The 24,306-nt window shown below is 49.5% G+C and overlaps 1 protein-coding gene across 2 annotated transcripts in view; it reads right to left on the minus strand.

The window, feature by feature from the left end:
* Window positions 1-23,196, minus strand: part of SPTLC1 (serine palmitoyltransferase long chain base subunit 1) — a 54,139-nt gene extending 30,943 nt beyond the window's left edge. For both annotated transcript variants that reach the window (XM_078436075.2, XM_078436074.2), the window contains exons 1-5: window positions 23,066-23,196; window positions 20,373-20,480; window positions 18,584-18,678; window positions 7,861-7,954; window positions 7,218-7,290 (exon numbers count right to left, since the gene is read on the minus strand). In XM_078436075.2, coding sequence (XP_078292201.2) covers window positions 7,218-7,290; window positions 7,861-7,954; window positions 18,584-18,678; window positions 20,373-20,480; window positions 23,066-23,122 — 427 coding nt within the window. In that variant the 5' untranslated portion in view covers window positions 23,123-23,196. The remainder of the gene's footprint in view (window positions 1-7,217; window positions 7,291-7,860; window positions 7,955-18,583; window positions 18,679-20,372; window positions 20,481-23,065) is intronic.
* Between the last annotated feature and the right edge of the window lie 1,110 nt (window positions 23,197-24,306).

A 24,306-nucleotide genomic window follows, 5' to 3' on the forward strand; every position in this document is an offset into this window, starting at 1 on the left:
CTCAGGGCCACTCACCTTCCCTGGCCCTGCCACGAGGCTGAAGGCCCCGGCATGGAGGGCCCAGCGAGGTCTAGAAGCAACAGTGCACTAACCAGCTTTGCCCTGGGGCCCCCAAATGAGGCATTAGCTGGGAGAGAAGAGGACTTTTCAAATTTCCTTTAGCTCTTTTAACTACAGCAGGACCCAGGTCTGGAGAAGGAATCAGTCCCGCCGCGTGCCCCGTGCAAGCACAGGAGTGCTACAGGAAGCATGTGGCCAGGCCCGCCAGCCCCGGAGCTTCAGGGGAGAAAGGGAAATCGGAGGTAGGAAAGGCAGACTGAGAGGCCACGAAGGGGAACACTGGCACATGGCTCAGGGGACCTGGCACTCCGGGCAGTGGCGGGGGATCCAGACGGGTCCCGGCGAGGGTGCCGCAGAGGGCGGATGGCCCGACAGAGCTATCCCAGACCATGTCAAGGCCGCGTGCGGGGAGCATCACTCCAGGGGCCTGCCCTCCACCGACCACGGGTCTCCCGGAGAGCAGGGAGTAGGAGGGGTGCCCCACAGAGACACGTGAGAAGTGGGGAGACACGAAGCCTGAGCGACTGAGACCCGCCAGACAGGATTTACCCTAGCTGGTTCAAGCCTGACCGGACTGAATACTCCCACCATAAGGGATAAGACACACAGTGAATGGTCAGGGTAAGGCTTCCACCACCTTCCAGACAGGAATAAGTGAGCTAAGTTAGTGTAGCTATAAGAAATACGGAATCAACTTCTTGGCACATCTGAATAAAGTGTCTCAAATCTGTAAACCCACTCACTGGTCGATTAGGGACACACTAACCTTATTGTGATGCTTTTTAATTAGTCAAAGAAAATTAAGAATGAAAGAAGTTTCAACTTCACAACGGGTTATATTTTTAAAAGACGGGGGGTGTCCAATAATCTTCTCATTCGTTTATCAAACATGCAGTGACTGGGGCGCCTGGGTGGCTCAGTCGGTTAAGCATCCGACTTCGGCTCAGGTCATGATCTCGCGGTCTGTGAGTTCGAGCCCTGCGTCAGGCTCTGTGCTGACAGCTCGGAGCCTGGAGCCTGCTTCTGCTTCTGTGTCTCCCTCTCTCTCTCTGACCCTCCCCTGTTCATGCTCTGTCTCTCTCTGTCTCAAAAATAAATAAACGTTAAAAAAAAAAAAATGCAGTGACTATCACAAAAAGACAGGTGGTCTGACGAGCACAGGATCGGGGAGAAATACAGGGTTTCTGGCACCTGACAAAGCGACACCTCCAGGAGAGGCAGGGTGCGGCTGGCACAGGGGAGCTCCACGCCCGGGGCAGAAGGTTCGTGCCCTCAGCCCCCTCTGTACTCACCAGTACCACACACGCGCCGTGATTTCGGACTGAAGACCGAGAACGCTGGGCTGGGGATGAGGGATGGGGTGGGAGCCAGCTACTGAGTGAGGGGATGGCAGGACACAGGTGCCCCCCACCAAACCCCAATTTGACGGCCAGAGACGCAGAGTGAGGAATTCGAGAATGGAGCAGTACCCAGAGAAGAAAATAAATTGAAGCCCCCGGATGCACGTGCTTCTTAGACGATGCTACCGAACTGTGAACACGAACGGTCTCTCCCGCTCCACTCAAGTGATGACAAAAAAACGAAACCCGCTTCTTCCTATTTGCAGGTAAAACGTACCCCCACAGGGCCTGTCACAAAAAGCACACGAAGGGCCGTCTGATTTCCATTACCAAAAGGTTACCGCCATTCGATAGAGCAGACATTCCACGACACGAACGTTCAGCCAGTCAGCGTGGAATCTTACAGTAACATTAAGAAGACCGCCTCCCATTTGATCGAAATGGTATCGACAGGGTGCTGAGCTCTTCAAGCACAAGGTCTGTGACGTCCACACCAGGGTCCGAGGACACGACCCTGACCCTGGCGCCGCCCGCGACGAGACGCTGCCAGTGGGATCTCTCAATCGGACAAGAGAGAGGCAGGCGGCCAAACGCTCGAGAACAGGCCCCCCCACGCGGAGCGCGGGTGCCTCCCTCATCCCTAGAGCTGTGGCTCCTGCCCTGCAGGCAAGTCCCCGCCACCCCCGCTTCTGATCAGAACAGGGCGGGTCCCCGCAGGAGGCCTCCGACGAATCCCAAGTCTGCCCCGCATCGTCCCCATTTAGCAGATGGATAAGCCGAGCCACAGTGAACTGCTCTCACTCACCAGGTCCATTTCAAAGGGAAAAAACATGCTATGGACACAAACGTTTTTGCCAACTACAAAAAGGACCATAAATCATTCTGTAGACTCCACTTTAAATGGCTCATTTTTTTTCACCGATTAGCGACGAGAAAGTAAAACAATCTTGGCTTACTTTCAGGGCTCTAAGAGTTAGTTACCCCAGCTGATGAAAACTGTATGGTAGAAAACGCTGTGTATACTCATGACCGTTTTTATGTCACTGCCGTAACGTGGTTAAGAAAATTCTCCACAAGAAGTCAATGACTTACTGATTCTCGTCTTTCCCAAAAGTTTGAAAAAGACCGGCCTTTTCCTCTTCCGGTCTTTACCTAAAGACACTGGGTTTTTGCCGCCGGCAGCCTTGCAAAGCAGGTTTTGTGACAGGTGGGTACGGACAGCTGCCCTTGATGTGTGAGAGCTACGTCGTGAGACACAGGGAGGGGAGGCAGCAAACAGGAAAAGGGCCGTGCTCTCCCGCTCCCGACGTCTGTCCTCCGTGCGGACGATCCAGTCCACCCGCTGGTGCCACCGGTTTACAAGGAGCGCGACGAAGCGCACATCCTCTGCTTCGCCGCTAGGAACCAGCGCGGTGGGGACGACCACGGAGGCGGGTGCCCAGAGAGCCCGTGGGCCCTCCCCGCGCCCGCTGCCCTTTCTAGCACCTGCCCCGGAACCAGAAACCTAGAGATGGGACGCAGGGCCGGGACAGGATGCCTGGCACCCAGGGTGGGGCCTGGCCGCAGCAGTCCTCCCAGGGGGCTCCGGCTCTGGCCTCCCGCCTCTCCCCAGGTGGGGACCCAGGGCAGGCCTGACACTGCCCTGTGCCTCTCCAGCCCTCCTCTGTCAAACAGGTCACAGTCGGACCTGCCTCAAAGGATCGTTACCAGAACCACGAGTCACGGCCCGTGAACACTCAGGAGAAGGCCTGGCATGCAAAAACCGATAAGCCGTTTAAGCGCTTGTACAGGTAAACCAGTATTCGTAGAATAAAAAGAGGTTTCCTTTTAAAAAGAAAAAAGCAGTTACACTCTTCTACTTGAGTTGTCCAAACCCCGGATGTTTAAGAACTATCACGTTACAGGCACTTTTCTGTTTTCCAATTATACAGGATCCCCTGTTTTATTCTAATAAGAGCTAGAACAGCTTTCTGGGTTGTTTTCCAAAGGAAAGACTATAAAACAGTCAACTTTAGAACAGTTTAAAAACAACTACATTTTTTCTTAAGGCTTCTATACTTTTGTGCTTCACACTTTTTTTTTTTTTTTTTAAATCCCTCGAGACTTGGACTTTTCTTAAAAGTACAAATAATATCAGTTATGCACTCATTACAACATAAATACAGTGCTGAACGTTTTCCACAATGTTTTCACATGCAGTATCTTCTGTGATTCTTACCAAAATGTTCTAAGCTGTGCAAACAAGGATTGTTCCCCTCCTACACTGCAAAAACAATCAATCCCAGACCGGCTGCTAAAAAGAAGTGGCATATGTAGGAATTTTATGACCAAGTCTTCTTCCCGATAAAACATGCAGTCAGGGTTCAGCTGACGGCTTTGAAACAAAGCAAGAAAATATTTTGAAAAATAAACGAACGATTTACTTGTTTACGATTGGCTCTAGAACACAATTATCCCTCGCCATGAAACGCTGCCACTAATTGTTTTGATTTAGTTGAAGAGCAAAGAGCCAAGCAGGCATTGTATATGCAAAGCAGATTCTGGGAAACCAGCGATAAACCTCAGGCCAATGAGATCTGAGCCTATTCAAAGAAAACAAACAGAGAAGTTGGATAAGAGAAAGCATCAGAGTGCAGGGGACCTCATCAGCCCTAGAGGAAGGGATGTGCACTCTACAACCTGACAAATCCACTGGCTCTGTTCTCAAACACACATTCAAACAATAAAGGGGAAGGTGGGGAGACTTGTCATCACTGGTCCTTAGGATGATAAGAACTTGCTGAGTACCACTTGCCAGAGGCAGGACAACATCCAGCCTAAAAAACTAGATGATGTTTGATTTGTATGTTTGATTTTTTCTGTTGTTGATTTTTTTTCTGTATTAATCATCTAATATGTTACTATGATATAATAATTAAAAAGAATATAACATTAAAAAGAAAATTATAATTTATAACATAAAGGAGATTTACAAGTGATTTACGTTTATTTTTGAAAAACTGAGGAAAGAGCTCAACAAAGAAGTATTTTCATCTTTAAAAACAGACATCTGAATGTGTTATTTCCAGGGGGAAAAAAAGGATGAAATTAAAAATAACTTTCTGGGGGCCCAGGGAAAGAGGCCTTCGGCCACAGGGGCGCACAAGCAACTTCAAATGAGAGGAAAGGGGTCCTCAGTTTGCTTTGTTGGTCAGAGCAAAGGGTAAATATACCATAAATATTCAGAATAACTTAATTGTGGAGGTTTATTCTAGAGATTTAAAATTTAGCCTTCACTTACCTTAAGTACCTTCTCTGTACCCAACACTGAAATTTCAAGGTAATTTAATATAACTGTAATATAAGCAACTCCTTCCAGAATAAGGAAAAATATAAAAAACATACTGTCAGGGACATCTGGGTGGCTCATTCAGGTAAGTGTCCAACTCTTGATTTCGGCTTAGGTCACGATCCCAGGGCCATGGGATCAAGCCCCGTGTCGGGCTCCATGCTGAGCATGTGGCTGGGGATTCTCAATCTCTCTCTCTCCCCCACTCTCCCACTCATGCTCTCTCTCTAAAATAAAATTTAAAAAAATAATAATGACATATAAACTATCCTGTCGGAAAACCAGAACGTGAAAACGTGGACAATAGCCACACGAGAAAGAACAGAGGTGACAGGCGCGGGCGCCTGTGAAGGAGGAACGACATCAGCTTACCAGAAGGACAGCGCACTAGGACCCGGGTGCTGTCACAAGGCCATCACACCGCAAGCCCTGCCAGCCCGCCTCCAGCCTCCGCACTGACGCCGCCGTCCGTCCGAACCTTCCGCTAGTTACGACCCGGGAGACCCGGCCGAGGACGCACAGTACAGAGGGGGTGACACACAGATGTGCGCATTACTCTGCCCCTGGGGACCCACTCAGACCCCTGAAAATCCAAATCCAGTTTAAAGTTCCAACAAAATCACTCCAACTGCGAGGCACGGAGCACGTGCGGGGTATGCCACCATTGGTTTGGGGAAATGTGTGTACGGAAGGGGTTTGCATTTGCCGAAACAGGTCTCTGGAAGAATGAACAAGCAGCTAACTACTGACAGCAGCTGTCTTCTGTGGGGTAGAGACAATGGCGGGGAGAAGCCTTTGACTCTCTACATAAACCTTCTGAAGTTTATAGCATGGGCTGAATTATTCAATCAAGAATATTAACTTACAAACCATCCACTACAGACCTCACGTTTGGGAGCACGTGACAACCTACTAGGTGATCCAAACAGAAAGCTGGCTGGGCTATTCTACCAGCTCTGGAAAAACTGGTTTGGAAAAGCTGAAACATTTTTTTTTTCGTGACTTGATTTGGCATTAAATCTGCTATCTATCCTCTGAAATGAACTCCGAAGCAGGGGCCAAGGCCACACGTGCAAATAAAATCCACAAGAAAGAGAAGCTTGTAAGAAAACTATTTTTTTTTTTTACCCCAGCAAGCAAATCATAGAAAATACTGTTGATCAGATAACAGCAAACAACCCCATAAAAAATGCCTTTTCTAGTTTTCTAATACTATATCTCTAGGAAGTAATTCCCTACCAATAAAAACCAAGCAAACCAACCGTGTTTGCACTAGACTGGGGCAAAGAGGGAGGCTGATCTGCGCTCTTGATGTCTCTGATCTTCCCATAAGGACTCGCAGTCAGGATACTTGGGTTTCTGGCCATAGGCTGAAATTAACGAGCTGTGTGACTGTCAGGAAGTCAGGCAGCCTCTCTGAACTTTGTGTGCTGCTTCTAAACGGCCGCAATGCTGGAATAAACGATTTTGCAGATCTTTTCCAGCTTAAGATGCTCGGACACCAGCTCTGTTGTCTGTTTCCAATAAAAATCACTTAACTTCTAAGCTAGCTAAGGAATAAAAGTGTTCCCTTAAATAAAAACACCTAATTGTTTAAGTGAAAAAAAAAACCACACGAAGGCCTAGAAATGGAAGTACAAATAGAAGACGGAAGAGATTTCCCGGCTGTCTTCCCCACACGCTGACGCTGCTACGCCAGGAAATTATTTCCAGTAACATCTTCATTTGAACAATTATGTAACGAGGAGGCTGCCCGGCTGGAGGCGTGTCCCAGCCCCTCCACGGCGAGGCCTCACCTAGGTTCTGTGCCACACTGGAGTGTGGCAGTGACACGCGACGCCCCCACCTGCCTCGAAGGGACCGCTGCACGCACCCCTCCCCCACACCCGTGGCGCGACTTCAGCCAGGCGGACGAGCTCGGTGCCCCCTGGCACTGGAGGAAGACGACGAGGAAGAACTAGGTTCCTGCACGACTATGTCACACACACAGACACAAACTGGGTCTCTCGGGGCACACCCAGCAGCAGCAGCAGCAGCGTGGGTCTCGCCCTCCGGGAGACGGTGCACCTAAGGCACCTGCGTCTTTTCTCGGTGAGCGACGCTCAGTCTCAGACCAGGGCCCCTCCCGCCACGATGCCGAACACGGACAGCACTCACCCACCCAATGTCACAACGAATCCAGGATATCTTTCCCAAGGAGCTTTGAAATCAGATCGAGTCAATTCTTAAAAGCAGCAGTTTGGAGGTGCCTGGGTGGCTCAGTTGGTTAAGCATCCAACTTCTGCTCGGGTCATGATCTCGCGGTTCATGAGTTCGAGCCCCGCGTCAGGCTCTCTGTCAGCACAAAGCCTGCTTCAGATCTTCTGTCTCCTTCTCTCTTTGCCCCTCCCCTGCTCACATGCACTCTCTCTCAAAAATAAACATAAACATAAAAAAAAAAAAAAAAAAAAAAAAAAAGCAGTAGTTTGGAAGAGAGGGCAGAAACATACCGAATGTGCCGTAAAACCCTCTAGGCCCGCAGGTCCCCACGCCGTACTTCCTCAAGGACACCAAAGCCGCTGCCTTCGTGCATGTAAGAAAAATCAGGTTTTAATAACGTATCTTTCAGAGTTCAAAACTGACATATCCTGTTCTCCAACCCACATGGCAACCCAACCCCCCCCCCCCAACTTTGCTTCCTTTCTTAGAACCGTGGCCATTCTAACAACAGGATATAAAGAGCAGACACATGTAAAGATTTAGGGACAGAACTTAAAACGAGGAAGAGTTGTGTTTTAACCTATCCAAACTTGGTTAACTCAATGCCTTTATACTTCGTGGCGTTTCCGGGCAAAAGTCTGTCCTCCAAACAGCTTCCTGGCCCGTACTCCCAACGGGAGATGGACTGGGTTCCCAGACGTGCCTCCCACGACTACCTGGGCCGCCTCCCGCGGGTCTCTGCGTGTCACCGCCACGGAGCCACGTCAGACGCCCGTATCGCCCACCCTCTGTCGAGACCAGGTTCCGGCTCTGCCGGGCGACGCTGTGACAGCAACCAGCAGCAGAGAGAGCCCTTCCCGACGCCCTCCGTTTGTCTATTTCAGGCCCAGTTTCGCAGGGAATCCTGCTGCCTCCAGCGCGGGGGCCACTTACCTTGACCCGAGGGTCATCCAGCAATCCAAGAAAATTAAACGAGGCGAAGTTTACACACTTTTTTCCATTCACCACAATGTTGTGGCTCGGAGGGCTGGGGAAAGAGAGGAGAGAGGTACGTGTGACCAGACGACGTTCACGTTACAGGGACGCGGCACCACCCGCCCTGGTGGCTCACGAGACACACAAGTGTTGTCACTCTACCCGACCTGCATCCTCGTCTTCCAGCTCTTTTCGTTAGTTCTAACGTGTACAGTTAGCAAATGGTACGTTAAAAATCGGCCATTAGCTCTATTCATATTAGGCTACTTTGTTCCACTCAAGTAAAAAACAAAAGTGAGTGATAATTCCAACACAGATTAGTGGTAAATCTTCATTTTGATTTTAAAACTCATGAAGAAACAAGTACATGAGGTACCTCAGAAAAAACTCTGGAATAAGACAAATAGGAAGGAAATCTAAAAACAGCACCATCAAAAGCAAGAACAGGCAGAACAAGCTCAGGGCTTGCAGTTAAGTGGCTCAAAAATACACGTTAACTCTGGAAAGCCACCGAAAAAAGTATGCAGGGGTTCTGAAGTTGGTGTTGGATTACTGCTCAAGAGGTAGGGTGTGGGGCAGACAGGGCGGCCAGCAGCCCGGGGGTGTGGATCGGAGTTGGGACGGGACAGGAGACAGCTACTGAGGCCACCTGCCACGTCCCCTGCTGCCAACACTCCTCAAGGCCACGCTTCAAAAACACGGGGCCAAACCGGGGGTCACGAGCTAGTGAAGCCAACGTGGTCTCGACCAGGCTCTCGGGGCCGAAGGAAGCCGCGGGCAGAGCTGGACGGAGGCCGTCAGAGCACAGGCCCAGGGCAAGGACTGCGGCGCGAGCCTGCCTCAGTTGTACACGTGCACCGCTGTGCACACGCGGTGCTCTGGAAGACGCGCTGCCGTCAGAAAAGACTGGAAACACGGCTCTCGGGACGTGCGATCGGAACCGGTTTCTTATGCGAGAAACAGAAGATGTGGGAACGCAGGGAAGGAAGAGAACGGGCACTCGAAGTAAATTCACAGAAGTAGGTGAACCTGTACAAGAGGCAGGAGGACGCAGGGAAGGGCTGCGGTCAGCCAGACAGACGCCCTCTGCCTCTTGGCTCCCGGCGGCTCCAGGCGCTCGGGGACGCTCCTCGGCCGCTGGGGGTCTCGGCTTCTTCATCTCTAAAGTACGGAAGGAACCCACCTCTGGGGGCCATTGCTAGATAAGGTGCTCTCTAAATGTCTCCCTCCCTCTTCCCTTTGGCCTCAGGGCTTCTGCTTCAAGCCACCCACTCTGCTTCTGAATCCAGCATCCATTCGGCCTCCTGCTTCTCGCCCTTGAGCTTCCCGACGGTCCCCGCGTGGAGGTGCTGGCGCTCCCACAGACATGGAAAACCAAAACACCTGCGTGGACAAGTCTGTACTAAGGCTGCTGCTGGAAAAGTCACGGCCGCTGTACGAAAACTAACACGCAGAGAAATCAAACCGTCAAAAGGAAGTACGCCCAAAGCCCCTAACCACAGCCGGCAAGCCGCCGAGAGGCACCGCGGCATAGGGACGCGAGGATCTTGCTTCTGTCCGGCACTGGGAGCGGGGAGGGAAACCAGTCTCCAGCAAGAAACGGAAGCTCACGCCTGTGCTCCACGCAGGCTAGCAGGAACGTCACGCTGGGCACGTAACAAGGAACGCGGGAGTATGAGAGCCTTCGGGGTCTCTCCCAGGAGCAAATAAAGCCAATCTAGAAAGACATCTCCATAATCAAGGCCTCAGAGGGCTAGCTGCAGGAAAAATAAAACCCTTTCCGATCCAAACTCACAACCTCACTATTAGTGAGAGTCGGTAATTTCAAGTGAATTTAGAAACAGGATGATGCTTTACCAGAAGGAAACTAGTATTCCAGAACCCCATTAACAATGGGTTGAGGGGGCGCCCGGGTGGCTCAGTCGGTTAAGCACCCTGACTCTTGATTTCGGCTCAGGTCGTGATCTCACGGTTTGTGGGCTCTGTGCTGATCGCGAGGAGCCTGCCTGGGGTTCTCCGCCTCCCTCTGCTCCTCCCCTGCTCACTCACTGTCTCAAAAGAAATAAACATTAAAGAAACCAAACAAACAAAAACGATGGGTCGGGTAGCAGTGCCAGAACAGGCACCCAGAGCGAGGAAAGACTAGAACTCAAGAGAACTGTGCACACAAATACCTGTGAGTGACAGCAGCTGCCCCACAAACTACCAAATTACACACCTCTCTTCCCCATGGAGAAAAATCAACTTGGATAAACACGTACCCAGATTAATTCTAGACATATTAAAACCACAAAAGATGTTTTGGAAGACATAACAGATGAAAATGTAGAAGGATGTCCTTGTGACCTTGGAGTAGAAACCGTTGCTGGTAAGTCCCCAAACACTGAGACCAAAATGGATGAATCTGAGTCAAAATGAAGAATTTTGGTTCGATGAAGACACCACACAGTCAACAGCCGGTGATAAAGAGATTTACTGTGCTTCAGTGAATCTAAAATGCCAATGGTAGGTTTTTACCTAGCGCCAAGAAAGAAAACCAGTGCCAACTAAAATGTAATGTTCTGTCGTGTTAGAATTTTGTAGTTTACGTTTAATGAACGGTCCTACTAGGTACGCTTCGACACAGATTTGTCCCAGTACGTCTGTACTTATGAAAAGGAAAACATAAGCAGGGTAAGTCCATCAACACAGTCCTAACCTCTTCGCCCAAGTCTCCACTGTTCGTCCTCCCCTAAGTCGTGGATTTCACGGGTGTTCAGACAACACGCTCCCCCCGCCACCGGGAGGACCCCGTGTTGTCTAGGATGCTCCCCCACCATCTCTGAGGTTACCTGGCAGGTTAGTGTCCCCCACGCTCCAAGTTCTGACGCCGGGACTTCCCTACTGGACTCAACTCATCTTTCCCCTGACCGAATGACAATTCTAAAAGCGAGCCGGGATCACCCACAGGCAGAAGTCTGACAAAGGGACGTTCAAAGCCTTCGTCAGTGCAGCCTCTCGTCTCCGGCTTGGAGGGGTCGGGCCCCTTCCCCCGCCAACCGCTGATTTACCTGCCAGCAGTGTTTGTAAAAACCGAAGTGCTGGCAGTGGGCACAGCCGTGAGCAAGTGCTCGATACACAGGTGGGGACACCACCCCCCCCCCCCCGCCCCCCCCCCCGGTCACTGCTGACGACGGTTCTCAGCTGCAGGATTCATCCCCACTTCAGAGGCTGTGAAACAGGAAAAGCAAAAAGAACGTGCGTCTTGAAGTCAACATAATAGAATACTACCTCAACAAGTGACCACAGATTAAAGTCTACATGGTACACGGGATTCGTGCTAATCAAATACAGGCGAAGAATGCGGTAAAAGAAGAGGTGAGACATATGAAGGGGCACTCACACAAGGGGAAGACCCCGGCAGCTAGTCAGTGGATGAAATGATACTCAAAGGCTGCGATAATCAGAAAAATACAAAATAAAACAATGTTAGCCAACAGGGCTATGGGGAAACTGGACCCCATAGACTAACTCGGGGGAGTGGATGGGTGCATCACCATGTAGAGAAGTCCCCCAGGGAAATGAGACAGGCATGTGTTAGCCCCCCACTCCTGGTTCCAGAGAGAGTCCCCACACGGGGATAATCGCCAGATTTTTTGTGGCAGTGGGGAGTGGGGAGAGCTGAGATGCCCATCGTGACGGAAACAGCGAATACACAACCGAATGGCACGCAGCAGTCAGAGGAACTGAACAAGAAGTACATCGGGAGTCCCCGCGGCGTCTGTCTGCCCTGCTCTGAGGTTTCCCCGTTGTCACTTAACACCAGCTAACATCCTTTTTACTTGACTGTTGGGCTGTCTGTCCCAAAAGAAGCAAGATTTTGATTTATCGCATGTGCTCAGCACATTCCTAGAACATAGCAGGCACTCAAATGCATGTTCAAAAAGCAAGTGTGAATAAAAAATCAGAGTGAAGTCTGCAGCACAAGATTAAAAACATACATTCACAAACCGTTAAGATGTGGTTCCAAAGGCACTGTGAAATTAACAAAGGCAAACCCCAAGTGGACCCCGGATGCCAGGAGGTGAGGCTGGGAGGGGAGCGGCACCACTCAATGTCAATCACGGGAAGGACTGTTGACTACAGACCCCGACAGAATAAACCACCAATTACAGGCCCCAACAGGAGAGATGGACAGAGCATCTCCTATAAAAAACTGACCCTCCCTGGACTTTCGCTTTCCTCCAGTGGACTTTCATTAAAACAACCCCTCTCGACTTCCTCCTCCTCCGAGAAATAACATTCTTCTCCCTTCTTTGCTGCACTTGCCTGTGGTTTAGCCATAGCTTGCTGGTCCGAAATCGCAATCTTCTTTTATTCCCAAACAAACCCGTTTTTACTGGCAAAATAACTATTTTTAAGATCAACGATACATGCATAATAATAAAATGTATCATTTTAATAACATACAATGCGTAACATCAAGTGACGAGTGACGGCTCAATGGAAGTATTACAGTGGGGAGGAGAAGGGACGGAAGGAAACCAGAGAGGAGGTGCATGGAGCTGCCCTGTGTGGGCGCTGACCGGAGAGGAGAGGGTTAGCACCTGTGTCTACAAGAGGCCCCTCGTGGAGAAAAATAACACAGGGCCTCAAATGAACCAGAAGACAAGCTCCTGGCACATCTGGCTGAGAAAGGCACACAAACAAGGGAAACGTGACCCCACAGATGTGCCCCTGTACTCATCCGCATGCAAAGGACTGTGTGTGCTTTACATCTGCACGCTCAACATAATCCTATCAACTGCTTCCTGCCGATACATTGGAAAACATTAAGAAACAGACAATTACTAAATGACTGTAGCCAAAACTTCCTTTAAAAACTTTAAACAGCTTTAAAAACTCACTGAAGGGGCACCTGGGTGGCTCAGTCGGTTGAGCGTCCGACTTCGGCTCAGGTCATGATCTCACAGTCTGTGAGTTCGAGCCCCGCGTCGGGCTCTGTGCTGCCAGCTCGGAGCCTGGAGTCTGCTTTGGATTCTGCATCTCCCTCTCCCTCTGCCCCTCCCCTGCTCATGCTCTGTCTCTCTCTGTCTCAAAAATAAATAAAAACATTGGAAAAAAAAAAAAAAAACCAACAAACTCACTGAAGACGTCAAATCCAGGATTAAAAACCTAGGATCAACAGAACACACACCACAACAAATACATACTTGTTAGAAGGCGGAGGAGGGTCAGTAAAGTACCTTCCAGACTGAGAAGGCCTTTAAGATCGAAAAATGATGACACTGCTGACAGAGTTTCCTCAGGGCAACTTACTGACGGGGGTTGAGGCCGGTGGACAGTCCAGGCGGCATGCAGCCACTCTCTGCCCCACCCCCCCCAAAGCCAGACGACCCTAATCCCCAGCTTTATGGAGCTGGGCCACAGTGGTGAGGTCACAGGGTAGTTCTCCAAACCAGAGCCTTCCGTGCGCCCGTGATCCCCACCCGCTACCTAAAGCGCGCCTTCTTCAAGGAAGATCGGAACAGCCTTCCCCACTGCGGTCAGGGCACACGTGAAGTCCCCGGGCCCGGAACACGCAGCCCCGAGGGAGGGCACACTGCACGGGCTGAAGATGGTGCCAGTGTTGTGAGCACTGCCACGGCACTGTGGCTAAGGAAGCGGTAAGACTCGTTACATCTGACACCAGAACCGGACCAGGCACGGGAAGGGAAAGCAAGAGAAGAAACTCATTTTTCCACACACGTGTTAAAAATCCCAAACATCAGCGAAACAAATGCAGCAACGTACACAAACTAACCAAACGGCCCTGCTTAGATAGAGTTTATTCCAGGAACGGGAGGATTTCGTATTAATACAAAGACCTAGCAGTGACCTCCGGTAAACAAAACAGAAGGAAGGGAAAAACCCCTTTCAACCTGTGGCCTCTTCGATGGCACATAAAATGCCTCCAAGGTCTGTGTATCTGATGCTCGGAAGACCAGGACCCAAGGAGAGAGGACGCGTTGTGTGTGAGAGGTCAAAGCAGAGAGAAAGCTGCGTGTGGGCGGGCAGTGAGGAGCCGGGCCCCAACTCCTGGAAAATGCTCCCACGCTGGGGACAAGGCTGCCTGTGCACGTGGGGCCAGGCGGGCGGGCTACAGGGCAGCCTGAAAACCTTCTTAGGAGAAGCAGTCATTCACACAGATCCCCTTCCCGCTCTGCAGAAAGATAGGAGACTGACTCTCTGATAAGGCATGACTATAAACTCAAAGTCCGAAGGACAACTGGAGGGAGGGGGCCCTGCTGAAACCAGAAATCAGATATAAGTCTACAGAATGAAAAATGGGACACTGAGCCGTCCTCTTTGAAAACAAAGGAGTAAATCTTGGTAATCCCGGATTAGAGGAAGGAAGATTTTAAGATCTAACACAAAAGCGCAAGAAACAAACGGACAAAAGAGACAGACTGGACTTCATTAAAATTAAAAACATTTGTGCTTCGAAGCACAGGATCAGGGAAGTGACAAACAGAATGGGGGAAATATCTGCCTGTCATATATTTGATAAGGGAATGGCATCCAAAAAATATAAAGAACTCTTACGATTCAATGATAAAAGACAGCCACCGCCCGCCCCGCCCCCCCTGCCCCCCGCAAAAGGGCTTAAGCGGGTAATTCTCCGGAGAAGATATATAAGTGGCCAAGTAGCACATGAAAAGACGCTCATCTTCATCAGTCATCAGGGAAATGCAGTGGGGTCCCACCTCCCACCTCCCGCCCCCCGGGGGGCTGTGATGAAAGACGGTAAGCGTAGGCCAAGAGGTGGAGAATCACAACTCTCACGTCCTGCTGGTGGGAACGGAAAACGATGCAGCCGCTTTGTAAAACGGACTGGTGGTTCCTCAGAGTAAGCTCCCGTATAACTCAACGAACCCCATTCTCAGGTACACACTCAGGAGAAACAAACACCCGTGCCCGCACACGCAGCCATTCGTAGGAGTTCACATACGGATATACTTTTTCTTCTTTCGGGTGGAAACAATCCAAACGCCCAACGGCTGACAAGTATACAACCAAAGTGTGACGTGTTTAGAGTGAAATTATTTTATTATTCCGCCATAAAGCTGAATAAAGCACTGACACAAGCTATGACACAGGACGAACCTGGAAAAGATGCCGCTAAGTGAAGGGCCGCAAACTGCGGGACTCCTTTGGGGCGAAATGTCCACAAGAGTCAAATGCAGGGAAAGCAGATGAGGGGGCGTCAGGGGCTGGGGGAAGGGGACAGAACAAGAGTGGCTGTAGGATTTCTTTCTGGGGTGATAAAAACATTCTGAAATAAGATGATGTCCATGGCTGCACAGCTCTGCCAACATACTAAAACCCACTTAACTGTGGTGAATTAAAAGGGTGGCTTTTACGGTCCGCGGATGATACGCCAATAAGGCTGGTTTTTAAAGAAAAAAATCTCTCCAGGCTAAGTAACTTCACTTTCTCTTGCGTCAACTTGGCACTGAACGAAAAGCCCTCCTGCGTGAATTGAAAAGTAACCAAGATCATCAACCACAGCAAAACGGCCTTCAAGATTCTCTGTGGTTTTTACGACTGTTTACACACCGCTCGCGACGACAGTGAAAATGTTGCACACGGTGACACAAATATGGATGCTGTGGGTCACCAGACGCTGAGGTGTCTGACAGACCAGTAAGAACCGGTAACACGAGCACACCAGGGCCAAAGAGAATACGAAGCCATTTTAGGATGCGTAAGGTCTCCAAAAACGAGTTCCACAGAGCTTCCTCGGGAGGCTCTGCGGACGTCCTGACTGCAGGTGGGGGGCCAGGGAAGGCGGCTCTGGGCAGCAGTCGGGCCGCTACGGGCAGCGGGTACGTGTGACCATTCTGAATGCAGACGGCAGGACGAGTCACACCGACGTGGGGAAGCGAGCAAGCGGGCCAACGAATGAGGAAAACAGGAGCGTGCGAGCAAACGTAATCCCGATGCCGAAAACAAAGGATGCCGAGCTCCACCAATGAATGATACTGACGCGGCCACAAAACTGTGTGCGCCAAGTAATCCAGGGACACGCGGTGCGGCCACAAACCTGCCAGGAGGAGGGCGGAAAGGCCCGCGGGTGCTCGTGGCAGGTGCCCAGGAGGCCACACCACAGCCGGGGCCGCACAGGCCGCCGACCTTCTGCGGCCGCCTTTCTCGGCCACACAAAGGTGGCAGAGGGGCGACTGCGGCCTGGGGAGGGCGGGTGTGCGTGTTCTCGGAGAGCCGGCCTTTACCTCCTGCAATTCACGGACAAAATGAAAACCGGAAAAGAACGAATATAATCAAGAAATAACAGCATAAGCAAGTTCCTTAGAAAAATACAGGAAAATCGCAGAAAAACAAGAGAGGCTAAAGAAACACCGTGATCGCTTCTAGACAGTCGGGATCTGGATGATTCGTGAGGACGGACGGCACGGCGGGTGGCAGTTTTTCTCACACAAACTTACGCGTGTGCATAACTTAAAGACCCTATCGGTATAATCTGACACGGTAACTGCTTGGGGCAGAAAAGCCATCTGTCATCTCAACAGACACAGGAACACTTGGGATAACAGTTAATATTCTGATTTTAAAAAACTAACGAAGAAGTTCCCTTAGCAGATGGAGAAGAGAAAGGAAGACCGTAACTTGATCCAGATGATCTCTGAGAAGCCACCGAGACACTGAGGCCCCCGTCACCGCTCCCATCCGACACCGCACTGGGAGGTGTGCAGTAACACGGGACCAGAAAGACAAAGATGCTCCTCCCGACAGAAATGAATACGCTCTGGTACCTAGAGACGAATCTATTAAAAGATACACAACATCCACGTCCTGGTTGTTAAGCAGGCGTTACCATGGGTGGAAACCGATGAAGGGTACACGCGGGATGTCCCTGGGTTATTTCTCACAACCGCATGTGAATCTCTTATTTCAAAATAAAAAGTAGGAAAAAAAAAGATAAGCAGTCTTTATGAAGAAAGCTATGTAAATTTACTGCAGGACATAAGAGACCTAAGTATATGAGTGACACCCCGGGCACGTGGTGACAAGATTCATTATCAGCAAGATTCCAATTAATCCAAATCGGTGCACTGCCTGGCCGCAAACCCAAGCTCCGTTTTTGGTCAAATGTGATCAGTCCCAGTGACACTCACACCGAAGGAGACAGTTGTGAGCAGTCCAAGCAATTCTGAAGAACAAGGAGGTGCAGGACTCACTCTAGCCAAGGCCTGTTCTTTTTTACAATGTGTATTTTGAGAGAAAGAGAGAGAGAGAGTGCATGCACAAACACGAGCAGGGGAGGAGCAGAGAGAGGAAGAGACAGAAGGCCAAGCAGGCCCCACGCTGTCAGTGCAGAGCCTGATGCGGGGTTCGATCCCGCTAACCACGAGATCAGGACCTGAGCTGAGATCAAGAGTCAGACGCTCAACCAACCGAGCCTCCCAGGTGTCCCAGAGCCTATTCTTAAGCTGTGCTATTTATATGGAGTTCTGGCAGAAGGAGAGACAAATATACCAAAAGAATAGAAATAAAGCCAGAATCAGACCCGTTAGAAGGACGTGGACACAAAAGAAGGGAAATCTCTACTCAGCGGCAGAAAGTGGACAATTCAACTTAGGAATGCTGGGATAGCTGACCACCATACAGAAACAGGCGGATTCGGCCTCTGGGGTGGGGGAAGGACTCCACCACAGCGTTAACGACCAGTAAGTGCGAGGCGAGAACACGTAAAAATTCCGTAGGACCAAAGAAACCACGACGTGAAGAATACAAGACTCCCTAAGATCAGACCAGAAGTGGAAGGATACACACTCAGGAGACAGCCTGCATCACAGTTTTATAGACAAAGTACTGAACCATCTCCTGGCGTCAGGCAGACGTGTCAAAAGTACAAAGATAAGCAAAGGAGAGGCATCCACCAACTTCAAGGTAACGGTTATCCTGTGTGGGAGCTACGAGAAAGTGGTAGATGGGAAGGGGTTCTTTCGCAGTAACTGAAACGTTTTCTTTCTTTTTTAAGGTGGATTCGAAGACAGCAAAATGTTCACGCCTATTGATTCTGGGCGGTGGGTACGCTTGTGTCAGGTATTTTCCGTAAACTTAAAACACTTCTGAGCTGAAGAAAGCAGATACGGCAAGAAAGATACGCAACGGGGGAAGCCAAGTCAAAGCTGGAAAAGACCCTGGAAGCGGGGAGGGAGGCGGCGCAAACAGGCTCAAGGGTCAGAGCTGGGACTGGGAGTCAGCGTCGCCCGCAGCTGACGAGTCAACGGCAGTGAGCGCACGCCGCTAACACCTGCTCACAAAGGTACCCACGCAGATCTAGACTCAGAAACGACCACGGTGAGGAAAGCAGGAGCGCCGCTTTTCATTTTAAGGGTGTCTCGCTATTGGACGTATTACTGTGAGCATGTATTGTTCCCAAAAAAAGCATTTTTTTTTTTTTTAACAGAAGAAAGGACGAACTGCAATGCCCAAATCGGAGACTATACACAACGGCCACACCATCCTTAGAACAGAGTTATATACTGGGATCTAAAGCAGAGCGTTTCCGATCTCCGGAAATTTCCGAATGTTTTATTTCTGTTAAAAAAGAAACACTACACAAACCAGTGTGTGCTTTGGTGAGTATACCCACGGGAGACCAAGTGCAAGTCCGTGGAGGAGTGAACCAACTTACCCTGAAACGACGTTGTAGTTGAGAGCAGGATGGTCTCCGGAGACGGGAGGGACAAGAGGTTCCGGCTGCCACTCTTCAATCAGCTCCTCCTTTTCCTACGGGAGGAAAGGAGTTAAAATACAGCAGGGTCTAGTCACGGGACGGCGACCGTTCTGTCCCCAGATTTCTGCTACAAATCAACCAATAAAGTCCTCATCTGCTTCTGCCGACGACCGCGCGGCAGAGAGCGGCGGCCCCGAGGCCACCTGCGGCCGTGGAGACGGGTGTTAGAAGCGGCCAGCGATCCCCTCGTGTGCGAGAGACTGCAGGTCTACAGAGCCCAGACCCGGGCACTGCGTCTGTGATGCCAGAAGGGAAGCTTTACAAGCACCACTGCCATGGTCACAGTTTGTGTTCTTCCCTGGCTTTCAGGGGAAGATGGCCACGGTTACCGGATCTTGCTGAGTTTGGCTTTCAGAGGACCGCCCTAAAATCACGGTTGGTCATTCTTTAAAAAAATGTCTATGTGCGTGGATTGCCATGTGTAGAAATGAAAACTCAAAAGACTGGGAATGATCCACCCCTTAAAAAGCTGAGCTAGAAACCAGCTGCACGGCCACCCGATCACTCTCGAGGAGTTCTGAAACGCCAAGGACCTCTGCCCTGGATGGCCCAGTCTTCCTGCAATGCTGTCCAGAGCGTTCCCTGGCATGCTAATCCCACAGGTAGTCAGGATAAGAGGGGGGGAGGGCGGGCATCTCCGGTCAAGGTTAGCATACGTCTCCAAACACAGGTTCAAAGATCCATTGGCCTGGAAAAGGTTATGCAAAATCGCGCAATGAGATCTCTCCTACTCTGCTTTAGTCAGGCCTCCAAAACGCTTTTGCCCTCAGAACAAAACGTTCCGATGGCCCGGGGACCATCTGCTGCACGTCCCCGGGGGGACACGGCCTGACACCTCCCCCACGATTAATATTAACGACCAGGATGACCGCAGCCAGGGAGTGCAACCGGGGAAGCGAAGGCCACGCCGCTGCGTTCATTCTGTTCCCCAGCACTTGTTCCTGGGACGGCTCGGTCTCCGTGCTGTACTCAGTGCTGCCGGGTGAGCCCAAGCTGTTGGGCTTTTTATAAGCATTCGGGCACGGTGCTACAGGGGCCGGGCGGGGAAAGAGTCGGAGCGACAGAGACCACACCACAGTCACAACCGCTCTTCCCTCTTGCACTGGGGCACAGTTCCTGAGTGCTCCTACTGAGTGACCAGGATGCACTTCCTGTTCACAAGCGCCCTCATCCCTCCGGCGCACGGAACTCCTCGTGGCCTCTAGACGCTTCTGTTTCCTAAGGTTCACCCAGGTAGGCCTTGGGCTGGGCCCCGTACCAGAGAAGGCATCAAAACTGGGTTTGGGGTAGGGAGGTGGGAAGATTCTTTTCAACCCCGAACTTCCTTTAGGAAGAACACAGGGAAAACTTTCATTCGGGTTTCAGAAACCATGGTGGTTTTCCTGAGCAACTCATGTAATCCTGCGCATCGACAATCGAAATCCAGAAGCTTCCCTTCCACCATCTATTCCTAAGACTGCTGCTGGCCTCTAGCCACGTGCAGAGGTCTCTGACGTGGTATTCCTCTCGGTGTCGACTTTGTTCCTGGCTTCCCTGTATTTTGGTACCCTGAGGTTTCACTGTCTTTGATTTGCTTACATAACAGAAAACATTTTAGCATACCTAGTTCAGTCGCCACAAGTACTTTTTGGAAAGATGTAGCCACTGTAATCATACAGTGAATAATAAAAGAAATTTAATTTCTTACCTTGACTGTGAGATCAGATCGTTCTTGCAACTTGTAAGTTTTAGAGAAGAGAAGTCTGATTATCCAGAGAATTAGAATTCCTTCCAAAATAAGATGGTAAGCAGGAGCCTAAGAGTGAGTCAAAAACCAAAAAAGAAATGAAGTGAACCCTTCCAAAATCTGCACATAAAATGTAATGCACCTGTATGTATCGCCTCCCATGACCTTTAACCTATTATTTCTTAAGAGTTATTTTCAAACTCTTTTCATTTCCACTCATTCCTTTCCCCATTTCTTTCTTTTTTTTTAATCTTTTATTTTATTTTTTAAGACCGAGAGAGAGTGTGAGTGGGGGAGGGGCAGAGAGAGAAGGAAACACAGAATCTGAAGCAGGCTCCAGGCTCTGAGCTGTCGGCACAGAGCCGGACGCGGGGCTCGAACCCACAAACTATGAGATCATGACCTGAGCCGAAGTCAGACACTCAACCGACTGAGCCACCCAGGCACCCCATCCCCACTTCTAACAGTTGGTAATTTCTCCTTCACATGATAAATCTTTAATAGTGCAGCTTTAAAACCTCTGTAGGAAAGGAATTTACTTTTTAAAATAAAAGTTTATGCAGAATCCCAACAGGTCAAACAATATCAACTATCAGATCCGTCAGACGATGTACCTTCCTATTGGTGGGAAAGGACAGTAATGAACGCTTCATAGCTTCACCCGCCTGCTACCACCCTTGTCTACCCCAGGTCAGTTAAAAGAGTTACGTGGAAATCAGTTTCCACAATTCTTAAGAGTTCTGCACATCTCACTCTATTCTATCTGATAAGCTTCTAATAAGCCTCCTTAAATCCTTCTGGGAACATGGCTGGGGAAAAAAACAAACAAAAACAAGACTGTATAAATGACTAAAGGAACGTCAGGTCTTTTTTCTGCAGTAGTTCCCCACAAGTATGCAGTGTGTTTCATGTCAATAGGCACACAGACACCTTACTGAAATCATCCATGCCACGTCTTCAAGCGCACATTTCCAAGATGTACAGCTGACTTTTGTGTTTTGCACAACTGGACACGGTAAGTACATGTGGAAGACTCCAGATAGCAACTAAACCTCAGTCAGTTACAGAGTGATCTACTCCAACAGGCCGTCATTGGAAAAACCACTTAAAAGAGACAGTCAGAAATGTAAATACAAACTATTTTGAAACATCAGACAGAAAGGAAGTGAAGATGATTTACCATAGTTTAAAAAAATTCAGAATATGGAAACAGGAAAACTGCAGATTCAGAGATGAACTCCTAAGTCAATGTGCAAATGTCTTTCTGACTACGTACAAAGGTTACATACACGATTACTTCTTTCTTTTGCTTTTCTCAATAATTATATTCCAGTAGGCAAACATCTGCCTAAATCACGAAGCATCCCACTCCAGAAAGAAACCATCCTAAGAAAAACTGAGATACCAATTGTCTAGTGAATTAATCAAAATCACAAATGCAGCTTCTTTTCCTGGAAATGTTACATCCAAGAGGACACCTGAGTCTTGGTCAGTTACGCACCCTTCAAAAAACAAGCAACAACATACAACAGAAAATTATTCATTTTTTAAAAAATTCAATTTCAGTGGCTCTTCTCTTAGTTACCGTAATTAGCTTAGTATTAGCCATCACTTACGCCACACCTGTTCTGTCAACTGTTTTTCAGGAAGCCCTGGTAAGTTCTTTGGGGAAGACACCATGGTCTCCCCTGGCAGTAGGCAGCTATGTTAAGTTTTTAACAAATCATCAAAAGAAAATTGGTATTTGCTTTAAACAAATACGAGCTCTATAAGCACAGGCATTTTTGCATGTTTGTTCACTGCACTATCCCTAGTGTCTAGATGTGTGCCGTCCCAATACCTTGGCCTCTAGTCACCACGTAACTATGTAAATATACATCGAAATGAAATGAAATGAAATACTTAGTTCCTCACTTGCACTGGGCACATTCCAAATGCCTAACTGCCACCTGTGGTTAGTGGCTGCTACACTGAATAGCTCAGATACACGACATGCAGAAAGTTCTACCGGATGGGGTATCGAAGCTCAGTAAACACATGTCAAGTGAATGAACATTCTCTAAGACTTAAGTTCTGCTATCATAGCTGTCACCTGACACACGTGAAACAGACAGCCTTTGAAAGCACTCGTAATTGTTCCGCCTTTAAAAATCTCTAAAAAGTGTTCTATCTTTACAAGACAGAAAATGAGACGCCTGTGGAAGAATGACAAACTATTTCATATTCCTCATTCCTAAATCATTCGGCTTTCCTAAACCCTCGCCCCGACAAAAACGAACTCCTTTCTACTGCGATTCGTTCCCCTCTTACCTGATCCACAGTCCCGAGGACTTGAAACCCCTAAGACCTTCCCAGGCTGAGATCTTCCACTCCATTTTCACCACCCTGTTTCACCATCAGTCCCAACTCTGGTTTCTAAGGACCAGCCTCGCTCCTGCGCCCCCTCCCACCTGTTCCTTTCCCGTGCCCGGACGGAGACCCTCGGTTCCCGCTCCCGCCCGTGCCTCCCCCGCGAGCCTCTCCAGCGAGGGACGACGAAGGTCCGGGCGTGACCCAGCCAACCCTGCCCGGGACTCAGACCACAAACCCACAGGGGCCGTCCCACCCCTCCAGGGCCGGGTGTGGTCCTGGGCCGCTCGGGCCGCCAAGCTCACCTCGTAGAGCGCCTGGACCATCTCCACCAGCACCCACTGCTCCGCGGCGGTCGCCATAGTCAGCCGCTGGGGCCTCCTTCCGGAAGGCGGGTCTCAGGTACGTCAAACAGAGCGCGGCGCAGCTCAGTGACGTTTCGCTCCTGGGGGCGGGGCTGGCGAGCGCTGGGCACGCCTCCTGGCGCTTGCGCACTGCAGGAAAGCGAGAGGTCGGGGCTTAAGGCGGTGGGTGGAGACCTTGGGGTCTCGCCTGGCGGCCTAGACGGGTGGGAACAGCGGGATGGCTTTTGTGACAGGTGTTCCCCTGTGGCTGTGAGGTGGCACACCCCGTGCCGGGGCTCTCTGGAGGGAGGGATTAATAATAAATGGCCTTGCCCTGGGCAGGCAGTGTTAGGCAATCACAGAAGTCCTCTTATAAATTACACACGTAACCCAGGAATGCATTATTATATATTTACAGAAATATAAATGCAAATGGCCACCTCTAACACAGCCCTTACCATGTGTCCTGCATAGACGAAACGCTTGGCCTGTATTAAGCCCTACAGCAGTTTGGTGTGAAATCTAGAACCTTCGTAGGCACCTGCAAACATGGTGTGCGTATACTTACTCGGTTTGGATTTCTTAAATGTCACTGGGACCCTGGGGACAATATTGATCTACAGCTTGCTTTTGCTTTTTTTCTCTTCTTTTTTTCTTGTAATGTTTTTTCCATGTGTCTATACATCTTATATTGTTAATGAAGAAGACTATCTCTTGGCATAACGTGTTGTATATACATATTTCTTGTCCCATTTTATTTAAATATTTTCCTGTTGGTAAGCACTTAGGTTGTTTTCCACTTTTCCCTCTCTTACCAACAATGCTGCAGTCTACATCTTCCTGTTTCTGTGGGAATATTCCTGAAGCGCTTTCTCAAAGTGGAATTTTAGAGTGCGCAACAGTATTAACTCTGGTGACTACCACCAAGCTGTTGTCCGGGATGGCTCAACCAATTTAAACTGTTTGCAAGTGTAGTCACACTCTAGCTCATGATGGCTATAATCAATCTTTTTAAAACTTTTGCCCATTTAATGGAGATAAAATGGTACCTCACTGAGTTTTATTGTTTATGCTTCTGGTTATTCATGAGGTTGAACAACTTTTTATTGACATTTGTAGCCTCTCAGTCACCAATTCATATTCTTTGCCCACTTTTTTTTATAGGGTATCTTTCAGGTTCTTACGGATTTACAAGAGCTCTT

This window comes from Panthera onca, chromosome D4 (genome assembly GCF_046562875.1).
Source record: "Panthera onca isolate mPanOnc1 chromosome D4, mPanOnc1 haplotype 2, whole genome shotgun sequence".
In the NCBI taxonomy this organism is placed as follows: Eukaryota; Metazoa; Chordata; class Mammalia; order Carnivora; family Felidae; genus Panthera; species Panthera onca.